The sequence below is a fragment of the Mesoplodon bidens genome (genome assembly GCF_964165515.1).
Source record: "Mesoplodon bidens genome assembly, chromosome: 2".
NCBI lineage: Eukaryota > Metazoa > Chordata > Mammalia > Artiodactyla > Ziphiidae > Mesoplodon > Mesoplodon bidens.
Genome location: NC_138177.1, coordinates 63,110,948 through 63,125,467, shown reverse-complemented (window position 1 = coordinate 63,125,467; position 14,520 = coordinate 63,110,948). Strand labels below are relative to the sequence as shown.

The 14,520-nt window shown below is 40.8% G+C and overlaps 1 protein-coding gene and 1 pseudogene across 3 annotated transcripts in view; both read left to right on the top strand.

The window, feature by feature from the left end:
• Nucleotides 1-14,520, top strand: part of SMYD3 (SET and MYND domain containing 3) — a 754,146-nt gene that overhangs the window by 586,238 nt on the left and 153,388 nt on the right. For both annotated transcript variants that reach the window (XM_081224651.1, XM_081224650.1), the window contains one exon: nt 15-125. In XM_081224651.1, coding sequence (XP_081080777.1) covers nt 15-125 — 111 coding nt within the window. The remainder of the gene's footprint in view (nt 1-14; nt 126-14,520) is intronic.
• Nucleotides 2,160-2,888, top strand: LOC308612279 (non-histone chromosomal protein HMG-14-like; annotated as a pseudogene). Its single transcript has one exon. The product of its transcript is annotated as a non-histone chromosomal protein HMG-14-like (transcript).

Sequence of the window (14,520 nt, the reverse complement as noted above, 5' to 3'; positions counted from 1 at the left end):
TCTGGCCTCCACAGCTCACCATCTGCTACCTGGATATGCTGATGACCAGCAAGGAGCGCCGGAAGCAGCTGAGGGACCAATACTGCTTTGACTGTGACTGTTTGCGATGTCAAACCCAGGACAAGGTATGTTGTATGGAACCAGCTTGGAACACCTCCTGGGCAATGTCTGCATGGTTTTTCAGAGAACTCTGCTTTTATTTCATTAATCCAGAAGTAAATGACCCTTGGTGCATAGTAGGAAACAAAGGTAAATAAAATAATACATTGTGCTGCATATGTTTTATTTCCTGGAACTCTTATCACCCACCAGGCAGTACAAGGTTTAATCTCAGGTAAGGATCCATGGAGCTTAGAGTCTAGAGGGAATGTAGGTGTAAAACATGTAATTAAAAGGACACTGAAGGCCAGAGTGCTATTAGAGCCTGCGGCAAGAGGGTTAATTATGTTATGATTGGTAACAGCTATTGCTCAGTAGTAAACATCTCAAGTTTTATCTAGTTTTTTATTTCTTTCAAATTTCTTCTGTAAGCCTTTCTGCTGCACTACTTTATCAGAGGGTGACCACTTATCTAGCAACTTTTACTCTCTGAGAAATGAAGAAGAGCCAAAATAAATGCCATAAAGATAATGAGTAAACTTTTCTCATGTGAATCTTATACTTTCCTCACATTGACCCTATTTACTCTTAGTTTGCACACAATCAAGGTTATCTAATGATTAACTTTTGTAGAGTGTTTTACATTTGTTGGAATTCTTTTGTAATCATTATCTCGTTTGAACTTAATACTCATAAATTAAGACACAGAACTCAGAAAGGTTCAGAAATATGCCTGTGGGAGAGGATGAAGGAAAAGTGGCAGCACCAAGTCTCAAACAGATCTTTTGATAAAGCTGGTGCTCCTTCCCCTGCACCACAACTACCTGTGACTTCTGGCACTGACATCGATGGAGAGAGGTAGTTGCTTTCACTACTACTTTCACTAGTTGCATGCAAAAGGACCATGAGCTCATTCTAAAGATGCAGGAGTCAGTGATCATGATTAGTTTTTCATTAAAAAAAGCTTTTAGAAATAAGTGAATTGAACGGGAAAAGTTGGACCCATTGCTAATAGCCCCCCAAGATTCAGTCCACTTTAGTGTTCCCGTTTTGCTGTTCACAAACGTTCCAGGCATCCTAGGGGATCCCCTGGGATTCCTCCTCAGATTACAACCTGGAATGCAAGCTAACTTCCCATCAGCATCCTTGGTTGGGAATGGGAAGGTTTTTGTATTTAGTGCCTCTTACATGCCATCTATATGGCAGACCCTCAATTTTTTTTTTCTTTGAGTAAGTGATTGTTTTATTAAAGCTGGGGTCATGTTCACTTTTGGCTTATTGTTACAGTTGAAATCTGGGCTAAAATAGTATATTAGGAAAGAGTTTGGCTACAAATAACAGATAACCTGACTAAAACTGGCTTTAGTAGGTGTGATGTGTTTTTCTCAAGAATTCTAGAGAAGCATTCCAACATAAGAGCAGCTACTCATAGGTCTCATCACAGACCCAGAGTCCTCCTGTGTTCCTCCTTAGCTAGCCCTAGCTTTTGTCTTCAGGGTGCCAGGATGACTGCTGCCCACAAGCCCTAGTCAGTGCATCCAAGCTCTAGACAGAAAAAAAAAAAAAGAAATAATAAAATGCAAAGAACAAAGGGAAATCCTCCTAGGGATTTCCACCTATATCTTATGGGTCAGAGCTATGTCACATACTACTGTAGGTGTAAAAGAGGCAAGGAAACAGAATTTTAGCTTTTCACCTGAAGAAGACAAGGGAGAAGAAAGCTGTGGATAGCTTTTCGGTAGCTGATCTACAGTGTCTATCATATCCATTAAGACCATTTTCTTTATTCCTTTGAGTTCAAAGTTTATTTGAGATAGGATTGTCCAGAGAAACAGAACCAACAGGGTGTGTGTGTGTGTGTGTCTGTGTGTGTGTGTGTGTGTGTGTGTGGAGAGAGAGAGAGATATTGATTGATTGATTGATTGATTGTAAGGATTTAGCTCATGTGATTGTGGGGACTAAGTCCCAAAATCTGCAGTTGGCAGGCAGGAGACCCAGGATTGCTGATAGTGTAAGTTCCAGTCTGAAAGCTGGCAGGCTGGAGACCCAAGAAAGCCAGTGTTTTGGTTTGAGTCCAAAGGCAGGAAGAAACTGATGTCCCACCTAGTCAGGGAGGAGGAGTTCTGTCTTACTAGTGGTAGGGTCAGCCCTTCTGTTTTTTCAGGGCTTCAACTGATTGGGTGTGGCCCACCCACATTGGAGAGAGCAATCTGCTTTATTCAGTCAATTTATCCAAATGTTGATCTCATCTAAAAACACTCTCACAGATATACCCAGAATAATGTCTGACCAAATGTCTGGGCACCCTGCAGCCCAGCCAAGCTGACACATACTGTTAGCCATCACAAATATTGTGTTAGAGGTAGGCCAAGCTATATAATCCAAAAAGTACTTGAGGGTGGGAGGAGTGGCAGCATCCAGCTTTGGGAAGGTGTGTGCAGTAGCCCACAGGCACCTGGTGCACACCTGCCCCACCATCATGATGCCCAAGAGGAAGGTCAACTCCACAGAGGGGGTGGTGAATGTGGAGCCCAAGAGGAGATCAGCAAGGTTGTCAGCTAAGCCTGCTCCTGAAAAAGTGGGAATGAAGCCAAAAAAGACAGCAGGAAAGGATATATCTTCAGACAAAAAATTGCACACAAAAGAGAAAAAGGGGAGCAAAGAGAAAACAGGCCGAAGTGGCTAAGCAAGAAACTAAAGAAGATTTACCTGGAGAAAATGGAGAAACTAAAAATGAGGCGAGTCTAGCCTCTGGCGAAGCAGGAGAAAAAAAAGCCAAGTCTGATTAATATCATCTACTATGTCTTATCAGTGGCCCCTGTCTCCCTTCTTGCATGATCCAGACGAATATTTTTATCAACTATTTTGTAAATGCAAGATTTTTTAGAAGCTCTAGAAACATTTTTAAGGAGGGAATCCCACATCCTCACATTTTTTATGTGTAAAGGGTTTTTTTTAAAGAGGTGAAATCATTTGCTGGTTGTTTATTTTTTAGTACAACCAGAAAATAATGGGATATTGAATAAGGAGGCTTTGATTGTCTTGGGTGTCAGCTTAACATTCCATACATGGGGATTAGTTTTTATGTCTTATAATACAGAGCATACTAGATGGCAATTTGGAGTCACGTTGTACATTTACTATGTCTTGAACATTTTAAATTACTTCCATTCCCATGTTGTTTTTGGTAGAATTGTTTCCTAAAGAAAACTACCCCTTGACCTTGGCTGTCCCTTTCAGAACTGTGTGCGTTCCATAACATCTTTGGTCTTGGTAGTGCAGTTTTCCTAATAACTTTGGTAATGTATTGCAAAAGATTGAAAATTTGAGTATGTAATGTATATGATATTAAATTGTGAATTAGTGGTATTTATGATGTAACAGCTTAACAGTATTTGAAGATATTGGTACTTGATATCCTATTAAGGAAAATTTGCCTTCAAATTTTAAACTGGAAAGTCACTGGAATAACTGTTTAGAAAAGAATCACAACTATGTGATTTTTCAGATTTTAAGAATTACGTACAAATTGAAATGTCTGTGTACTGATCCTCAAAACAACCAATAAAATCTCAATTATGAAAAAAAAAGTGCTCAGTTACTCTGCTGGATTCCAGTCCATTCTGTATCTAACAGACTGAGTGATCTTGGGCAAGTCATTCAGCCTCTCTGATTTGCTCCATCATCTGTAATACAAGGGAATTAGACAAGATGGTCTTAAGGCCCCTTCCGGCTCTATTATCCCATATTTCTGTGAAATGTTTCCTAGTGGAAATGAGTAGGATATGTATTTAGATGAAAATATAAACTTGATTTCAGTTAGTTCATCAGTTATATTTTTGAGTTTCTATTTATCTGAGAATTTTGTTCTATTTAGTGATATAAACATTCCTTCTGAAATCTCTATACTGTTGCTTTGATTTGCAAAAATACTACAGAGGTAAATTCAACTTAGCCCATCCCCAAAAGAGCATAAATTAAAAATTAGTTCAAAAATTAAATTTACTTCAGTTCCTAGATTTTAAGTTTTCAAGCTTATTTTTCTGCTTTTCTTGGAACCTAGAAAATTCATCTCAACAGGTTTCTGCATCAAGCAATATTTATTACGTGCCACACCTGTATGTTAGTGGACTTGCATGGTATCATGTTTCAGGAAGGCAAGAGGCCTTTTAATAACAGGTGTAATTTGCATTTGTGGAGTTGGTTGTTGTTTGTAATCAGCAACAACTTAATTTCTGGAATAAATAAAACTTACCTTCTAGAGGAGGTTTTGGGATGATTTGGCTTGTGCAGGTCAAAATCCAAGGCAATAGAAGCAGAACAGACCAAATAGAATTGATTGTTTCCATAAGTTTGTGGATAATACATAGTGTGCTTCCTTGAATGTCACATGCTTTATTGCCAAAAAAAAAGTTGTATTTACTTTCTTTCCTAAGCCTGTTACATATGATCCTTCTTTTAAAACACGATGTCAGTCAATTTACCCACAGCCCTCTTGCCTCATTCCTAGTTTATTGAAATAGCCCCTAATTGGTCACCTGGCACTCAATTTCTTTCCTTTCATCTCTTTTGCACACTGTTTTTGAGTAAGTTTTCTGAAATAGCACTATTTTCATGCCGTTCTTTGCTCAGAATTTTTAAAATATTCGGCATTATCCCTAGTCTTCAGGATAAACTTCAGACTCTTAGCTTGACGTTCAGTGTCCTGCAAAATCATGACCCCAAGATCCAGCCTATATTTGTTTCTTTTTTTCTCTTTTCCTTTTTCCTCTCTTTTGCAACTCATTTTACCTAAATTGTTTTATCTAATTATACCATTTCCCCACCCAAAAGATTCTGAAGTGGCTTACAGGCACCCATGCACATATATACACATATATGTATCAATATATACCTGTATATGCAATACAACAACAATAAATTTTATATTGACTTGTGAAATAAGAGTGACAAAAAATAAGATAAAAGCAGGTTAGAACCCAGAATGCATGCCATATGATCCTATACGGTGACAAGAAATAAATCACAGATTTGCTTTAAACTTCTCAGCAGCCAAAGCTAAAGACTAATTTCAAAATGCACAGTAGCTGGAAGACTGGACACATACGTGCTCCTCAGCTGAAGCAGTTTCTCTTGGAACTGAGGCCTCAGGCACTCACCAAGGGTCCCACTGAGACTGAATGAGCAATATCCTTATCAGAGTCCACAGTGACTTGAAGAGCCGATTTTTATAATATTCTTCAGTGTGGTTGATTGACATAGTTTCACATTATAACTTAATAAAAGAAGTAAGGAAGGTGAAAATTTATGTAATCTATGTTCTCATCTCTCTGATGGTTTACTTCATTCCAAGAATAAAACTGAGACTATACAGAAGAAAGCAAGAACTGTATGTCCTTCAGGTAATCCTTCCTTATTTCTTGTAGTCTTTTAATTAAAAAAAAAAAACTTTATTAAAGCTATACATGTATACAGTTTGAGAAGTCAAAGTACTAGACCCAAGTTGAAAACTTTAGTACATTCTCTCCTGCTGCTGCCTGAGTCCTGCCCCCACAGAGGGTGCCCTCTTTCAGCTTCTGGCATTTATTCCATGTTTCTAAAACTAAAGTTCCCTTAAGACACATCCTAGGGATTTTTTTTTTTGCTATTGGGTTGGTTTAATGATTATTTTTTATTTCCAGGATTTCAAATTTGCTTTTTTTCCCCATATCTTCCAGTTTAGGTTTTATTTCTACCTGTTTCTGTTTCATAATTTCTTATTCACTTCCAATGCATACTCCTCTGTTATTTATCTATTTGAGCATCCTAACCATACTTCAAGTCTTGGTCAGTCAGTGCTATAGTTTATTTTACTGGAGTGAAATTGTGTTCTGATTGTTGATTTTTGATTTTTGTCGGTTATCTTCCTTAGTCTTGCATTTCACTATGTGTTCTGGAACTTTGTATGGCAGGCCCATTTTTAGTGGAAAGTTTTTTTATTTTGTTCCTTTTTCTCCTCTCTGTGAATCTGCTCTGTCTGGTAGCTTTGCACGTGCCTCCCTCAGGCTCCTCAGGCCCCAGTTCAGAATCCAGACTTAATGGCATTTGGAAGTGTTGCACCACAGCGATGCTGAGGCTATTGCAGACCTGGTTACTTAGGCAATGGGCCTCTGACTCCTTATGTGGAGAGACTCTATCTGTGCCTTCTAGCCTTTCCAGGTCCAATAGTTTCTATAAATGTTTATCCCAAGGAAACATGTCATCAACCTATATTTTCAGCCTCTTTTTGTAACCAGGGGAGCCGCACCTCATCCCCTGCCTTTAAGCTTTAAAGCAGACTCTACTCACCTTTCTTCTGTGAAACATTTTTATCTCTTTCAACCATTGGAACTGAACTCATGCCTATGACTGCCAGCTTCTAGACCTGAGGCCCTGGCTTCGGCTTTGCTGAGTGCTCCGCGTTTCTGTTCTGTTACTGGTCCAGGGAGAAGTTTATCTTGTTTTTGAATTAGTAAAGCCACTTTGGGTTTTTCTTTTTATATTTTACTCATCGTTACTATGGGTTTGGAGTAGAAGAGAGCACCTCCGAGTCTGAACTTACAACATCTTGTTGGAAGCCTGCTGTTCGCTTTTCATAGCTAAGAATTCAAGTCTTTGGCGGCAGAGGAAAATACGAGGATAAACAATGATCTAATTCTCCTGAGGGCTTCCAAGCATGTGTGTACTTTTACCCAGTACCTGCCTGTCTGTGGAGCAGAGATCTGTGTCCTGTATCCCTGGGCCTTCTTTGGAGGGAGAGTTGAGTAGAATCATTCTGAAAATGTATCCATTTCAAAAACAGTTTAATAGGAGGAAACGCCCTAAGAAGCTTCTCATTCCTTGATGCTACAGTTCTAAGTCCACCCACTCTCATTTTCTTTTGTAGAAATAAAGCAATGTTAATGATTGTCTTTGGTAAATATTTCAGTTTCTTTTCAGAGACTCTCTTTTGTAACATGGAGTCACCTTTCTTGGGTCCCTATGAGGCCCTTCACTACATCTGTGGGTGACGGAGCCCAGAGTAGCCCAGCATCCCTCAGAGACATGACTAGTACTGGCGAGAGTGGCCTCGGTTCCTGTATGTGCTGCACCTTCCCCAGGCTGTCACTGTTAAACCGGGAAGACTGGGGAAAGGAGGCAGCGCTGAACCAAAGGAAGGAACAATGATTGTCTGAAGAAGGAGTAAAGGAATATAGGGTTAAAGCTGTATTCAAAGGAAATGAGAGTTTACTGCCCAAGAAAAAGTTTTTATGGTAACTTGAGTCTATTTGACATATGAGCAATTACTTAAAGGTCATTAGAAAACCAAGATTTTTTTCTGCTGCCTTCCTCTATTTTGCTAAATTAATGGTAAGCAAGAATGCCTCGTGGTGCGATGATGAGTCCAACCAGCTCTGAATTGTTTTATATTTCAAGTTTTAACAATCTAAGCAGAATGTGTTTCCTGTTTCTAAAGTTTTCATCATAACTGAATTACATTCTCTTCAGGAAGATTAGGAAGATTTGGCAGGGAATTGAAGGAGAGAGAGAGCGCGCGCGCGTGTGTGTGTGTGTGTGTGTGTGTGGTGAGTTTTTAAGTAGTCAAACCTAACATTACTGTGTGTTACCTATCTTGCTTCTCCAAACAACCAGAAGAATGGGTTTCCCAAGAGTGGGTGCAATGCTGGCTGTCATTAACGTTAAAGTGACGAGAGGGGTTTATTGATTTCATAACCACATAATCCCAGCTGCAGTGTCACTGTGAATGACTGGGCGAGGCTTCTGGGCGTGACACAGTGGACACAGTGGGCTGTAAAATCAGCTGGGAGATAAACACTGTAGCTACCGTGTTAGCCCTGGGATATGCTGTTCCCCACATCACAGGACACAACGCTTCAACACGCTCTTCTCCCCAGAGAGCAGACAGCTTTGCCCCCCAGGCTGCTTCATGTGACTCTGGTTTGTCCAAAAGCCCACGCCAGGGGTAAGAAGAGGGTCTCTCCGTAATTTGTGGTGACATGAATTCCACTCACAACCTTCCCAATTGTTGCATAAAAATTCTTTTCTCCTGACTTTTGGCGTAGAAGCAGCTCTGGCTCGGGGAGCAGATTCAGTGATGGCAGCTACTGTGACATGGAAGTATGTATTCCTGTGTAACAGGCACATTACCTTGCTCAGCACATGGCACACGGTGTTCAAGGAGTGCTGTGGAATGAGGTGCTCTTCCTCAGAGAATATTATCATCATGATGCCTGCCAGAGCTTCGGGGGCACTTACTGTGTGCTGGGCATGAGAACTGGGGCATTATGTACCTCGTCTCATTTAATCTCCGTCATTTTATGAGGGGAGTGGTTGCTCTTCTTCCCACTTTGCAAGCGAGGTATCTTCAGGAGCTATGTTCTTAACCACTCCACATACTGTCTTTATAATTTCATGAATAACTTACACACTTTCCCTATCTTAGTTTTTAAATATTAGAGTATAATTTGCATTCAGTAAAATTCACTCCTTTTTTTTTTTTTTTGCGGTACGCGGGCATCTCACTGTTGTGGCCTCTCCCGCTGCGGAGCACAGGCTCCGGACGCACAGGCTCAGCGACCATGGCTCACGGGCCCAGCCGCTCCGTGGCATGTGGGATCCCCCCGGACCAAGGCACGAACCCGTGTCCCCTGCATTGGCAGGCAGACTCTCAACCACTGCGCCACCAGGGAAGCCCAAAATTCACTCTTTTTAGTGCACAGTTCTGTGAGTTTTGACAAATGCATACAGTCTGCATCACCACCACTAACAAGATACAGACCAGCCCCATCACCCTTCCCCAGATTCTATTATACCGCTTTACATTCAGCCTCCACTCCCGCTTCCAGCCCCTGCTAACCCCGATCTGCTTTCTGTCACTAGCTTTACCTTTTTCAGAATGTTGTATAAATTGATCTAAACAACCATTTGATTTTGTCTTCCTACATTTAGCATAATGCATTTGATATTCAGCCATGTTATTTTTACATGCGTGTAAATGTATAATCTCAGTATTTGATTCCCTTTTATTGCCCAGTTGTATTCTATTATGTGGCTATCCCATGGTTTGTTTATCTGTTCACCAACTGAAGGACATTTGGGTTCTTTTTCAGTTTTTGGTGGTTATCAATGAAGCCACTTTAAATATTCACATACAGGTTTTTGTATGAATATAAATTTTTATTTCACTTGGGTAAATGCCTAGGAGTAGGATTCCTGGGTTGTGTGGTAAATATATGTTAAACTCTGTAAGAAATTGCTAAACTGTTTTCCAAAGTAGCTGCACCATTTTGAATTCCCACCAGCAACGAATGAAACTGCCAGTTACTTCACATCCTTTCCATCGCTTGATTTTGTCAGTTTTGCTTTTGTTTTTGTGTTTAATCATCCTAATAGATTTATAGTGATATCACATTCTGCTTTTAATTTGCATTTCCTTAATGACTAATGATGTATTTTTTTTCATGTGCTTATTTACCATCTGTATATCTTATTTGGTGATATATTTGTTCAAATCTTTTGCCTATTTTAAAAAGGTGTTTTTTTCTTCTTGAGTTTTGAGAGCTCTTTATTCTGTATACAAGTCTTTTATCACATACATGTTTCAGAAATCTTTTCTTCCTGTCTGTGGCTTGGCTTTTCATTCTCTTGAAAGAGTATTTTGAAGAACGGAAGTTTTAAATTTTGCTGTAGTCCAGTTTTCATTATCTGTTTTTAACAGATCAGTCTTTTGATGGCACATCTAAGAAATCTTTGCCTACTCCAAGAGGATAAAGATTTTTCTCCTATGTCTTCTATTAGAAATTTTATAGTCTTAGGTTTTAGGTTTGATCCATCTTTGAGTTAATTTTTATATTTGGTACAAGGTTTATTTATTTATGCACACGGATGTCCCATTATTCCAGTACCATTTGTTGAATCAATATCTTATGTAAGACAGTTGGATACTATAGAAAAAGTGCAGAATTAGATAATAGGAGTAGTTGGGTTCTAGTCTTGGAGCAATAACACTGGTGACGTTAGCCAAAGAGATCAAGTCTGAATGGTGGGTAACAGGGCAGTTAACTCTACATGCTTTAGAGGCATGTAGAGTCTGTTGCCTCCTAACTATTTGATATTGGAAGGTTTCCCTACATTAGCCTTAGTTTTTTCTTTTGTAAGATGAGAATAATCCATATCTGGCAAAGCTGCTTGGAGGGTTCAATTAGATAACGTAAGTCTAGCTTGGGAGATGGTAGTTCCTCAGTAATGGTAGCCATTATTGTTATTGAGTGATCTGAGGAAATAGTCTATATGGAAAGTTCCAGGAATTATAGCATCCTCAGTCCCCATCATTTGCTGATCAGGTTCTCCAAATTGCTCACATAATCTTCTTGATAACTTTTAAAGTCTTCCCGCTCTAACCTTTCGTAATCTCTGATTTCCTCCCCTTTTCTGTCCCTTCTTTGCGGCTCCAGTGATGACTGTGTTGCAGTGGTTGGTGCTTTTCACTCCTGTATTCTCCCTGGCATAGCCCCCTCCCCAGCCTGGGCTCTCCGTCCTGAGAGGGGAGCTGACCTGTGTCCAGACTGGGGTATCTCACTGCCCTCCATCACGTGCTGCCCTGTTCACACCTACAGTTCCTGACATGGCTCATACTGAGAGGTGTGTGGGCAGGCTGTATGTAGGGATGTCCAGGTATGTGTGTGTGTGTGGGGGGGGAAGTGTACTAGGGTAGGGGCTTTCAGAATGAGTAAGAAGACAGCACATGAGTGCCACTGCACAGAGTGATGTGCAGGCCATTTCTCCCCTTCCCCCCAGATCCCTGGACAAAGTAGGTGTCATCCTGGACTCTCTTTCGTCAAGTTCCCTCCCAAAGGAGATGATGCTCCTTTTAGGGTTTACCACATGGGAATTGTTCTCCCTTTCTGAGTGTAACCATACGGAGTCTTATGCCCACAATGAAACAGAAATAATGTAACTCCATGGGAGCAGAGATCAGACAAGGCTTCCCTTGCCATTTATTTGTCACTACAGTGCAGGGGAGTGTGACTCACCCTTCCTCAGCCCTGAGCCTGAGAACAGTCCTCTTTAGTGGTCGCAACAGCTTCAGGGCTCCGAGGTGGGTGGAGACCAGCTCATTTTGCAGTGGGAGTGGGCAGCAGAGGGCTGTGCCTAAAACCTGTAGCTGACCTAGCAGTGACAACGGGAAGGATGTCCCAGAAGTCAGGAGTGGGAAGACGGGTTATTCTAATCCCTTCAATTATCTTAATCTGTGTAGAAATTAAGAGGAGATGATGCCATTCAAAAATAACTTTTATTTGTTCTATTTGCAAAGTACATTTGCTGGGCTCAACAGCAAACTTGAAGGCTGAGACATTTGGTCCATGGTACCTGCTCAAAGCCCTTAAAATATGACATGCTCGATTTCACAACATTTTGGAATCCTGCAGGTCTGAGTCACACAAACTTCCACTAACATCTCACTGTTGTAATGTGGGAAGAAGTAAACTAAATAGTGAATTTCATGGTAACTGTTTGGGCCTCACTATTTGCGTAGTCATAGACAGGCCCCTGCAGTGACACTGCCTCCTTGAAGGGATGAAGCTGGGGAATTGGTGCCATTGGTGAGCTCCAAGAGAATACATAGTGCAGGTCTGTGAATTGGGGATGGGGGGCTACCAACTGTCGTTCCACTTTCTTAGCTCCTTGCTCTGAAAAGTAGCTGTAGAGCTCCGGGTAAATACATTATATCGAGCACCTGCATTTCTCCACACTCTCTCCCCATAACCTGCTGAAATGATGGTCACATTGGGCTCTTCCTATGTGTTGTTGAGTGCATACCTTCAGAGCCTAAAAGGTGGACATAAGAGTGCATACTTTTTACTTAGATCCACAAATATCACAGAGGCTAAGCGGTATGTCAGAAGGAGTCAATTCAGTTTGAATAGCTGGAAGAAACATTAGGCATCTGGTTCAATACCTTCCTTGTATAGAGAGGAAAAATGACTTGTACAATGAGTGACACTGGAGAGTCGGGACCAGAAATTCCAGGTATCCTGATTCTGAGGCAGTGCTCTTTTGATGAGGCACTGTGGTTACTGCACCTGGGCATGGGGGCAAAGATTAAAGAGTAAATTGGCTAGAAATTCCCCTTCAACTGTTTTTCTTGAAAGATCGTTTCTGTTTGTTCACGCCTCATTTTAAAGTTCTTAAAATAGTGTCTTTATCCAATTTCTCAAGTCCTTTGGATAATAGAACTATAGAAATAAAAACAGAAAATGTGTATAGTAGCATATTTTCATTATAAATGTCTGGATAATTTAGCATATTTTAATTAGAATGTGTGTCCAAGACCGTGGACTAACATTCACGAATGCTTTCACTGCCCAACCAGGAGGATGAGACTAGGTCAAGCCTATAAGAAGAGATTAAACCACTAGCTACTGTGGGACATCCGAGGAGCCTGGACTCACACCCCCAGATAGGACTGTGATTCCCAAGCAGGTCTTTTCTATTCCCAGCCTGAGCATTAACTCTCAGGAAATCAGGCTTCTGCTATTGCTTAGGACTTAAGAGTGGACCTAAGTCTCCTTTTTTGCCTATCACTCGTCCACAGTCACCATTTATCTCCAGTCTTTCAGCAAACCTGCTTGAATGCTTCCTTCCCTCCTTCCTTTTTTTTTCCCCTTTCTTTCTTCCTTCCTCAAGTATTTAATGAAGTAAGGCCTGTAATATACCAACTGTGGGAATCCTAAGATGACAAGATCTCCCCTTCCCACAAGTGGCCTACATTCTAGTGTGGAGACAGACACCAGACACACAGTTCAGTTCAGTGCAGCAGTTATCTTAATGGAAGCCTGTTTTAAGTGCAGTGGGAACAGAGGAGAGAAAAAAAATCTCCCTGCACAGTCAGGGAAGACTTCACAGAGGAGGAGACACTGACCTGAGATGTAAAAATTATATAGGAGTTTTCAGTGAGGTAGGTTCCGAGGGGGCAGTTCAGACCATGGACACACCCTGGGAAATGTCTCGGAGGTTTGGAGAGTATCATGTAGCAGGGAGCTGCATATGATTCAGTGTTCCTGGAGGGTAAAGGCTGGTAAGGGTAGTGATTGGGGGCGAGGGGAGAGGTATGCCAAGCAGAGTTTGCATTTTCATCATGGAGGGGTGGGAAGCCATTGAAGAAAGTGAGGGTTGGCTTTTGACCAGCAGCAGCCAGAAAAAAATATAACAGTGTGTGTAGAAACAGTGAGAAACTATTGCACAAGGAAGGAGAATCATACACTCTAAAAACAGGCGAGACAATTAGTGAGGTTCTCACACTATTCCATCCAGAAGGGCTTTTTGAGAGCTGCTTTTGCATATTTGTAATGGCAGCCGTTCCCCCTCCTCACCACCCCAATGAATGAGATGTTACTGGGTCCAGTTAATACCAGGGGATGTAGCAACTGGTCTGTTTCAAATGCTCATCTGCTTACAGGCTGTGTCTGGGTGCTTCAGTTAAAGACTAGAATATTTACCAATTGTGCTGAGTATTAATTGCTAAGGAGAGGTGTGATGGTTCTCTGAACTAACTGTACTTCTTGGTAATTCGGATATGATGTTGTTTCAGATGCAGACATCGGCATGTCTGCTGTTTTCTTTCAACCTTCATTGCCAAGTCATTTTCAGACCCTGAGCACTCTAAAAAGTAAAGAAAGATGTGGGCTTTCTGTCTCTCATTTCGATATGTAAATTGGAACCCTGGAGTTATTAAAGCATTGATAATGCTTTCCTGTCTGTGAAATTAAAATTTGAAAGCTGCAGCTAAGGGCACATAAAAACAGTCATCTCCACATTTGTCATTAAATCCCTTTATGCGATAAATTTGCATATCCTTAATTTAGAATCATCTTGCTTTTTTCAGAATTTAGTCAATCTTGGCATTTTTTTCAGTGCCTTCTTATGCTAATTTCTTTATTTATTGTGCCTCTTAAAGTGAAACACATAAAGTAGCAGCCAGTTAATAAATTATGTTTTCTACAACTGAAATAAAAGCATGTTAGTTATTTCTAAACAATTAGGCCGCATTCAACATGGAGAATTTCTCAGTGGGAGTAGCACACAGCCTCAGAAGATGAAAAAAATTCCCTGCGTTTGACATCGTATCAGTGAACATCTACTGTTTACAACCGCTTCTTGCTACAAATAAGGTCAATTAATGTCATTGTAAGAATTGCGCAGACTGACCTGCAAATCCATAGCACTGCTTTTCAGCTCAACAAAAGGCCCAGAGCAGCTTTTTTCTGAAGCTGCAGTTCACCAGGTCCAGCAGCCCTGTAACTTAAAAAGGGACAAGGAGAACCTCCTATGTGCTCAGAGAAGCGCTGTAGAAAATTAAGACTCTAAGGAAAGATGAGGGGGTCTAGGACTGTCCAGCCTGCA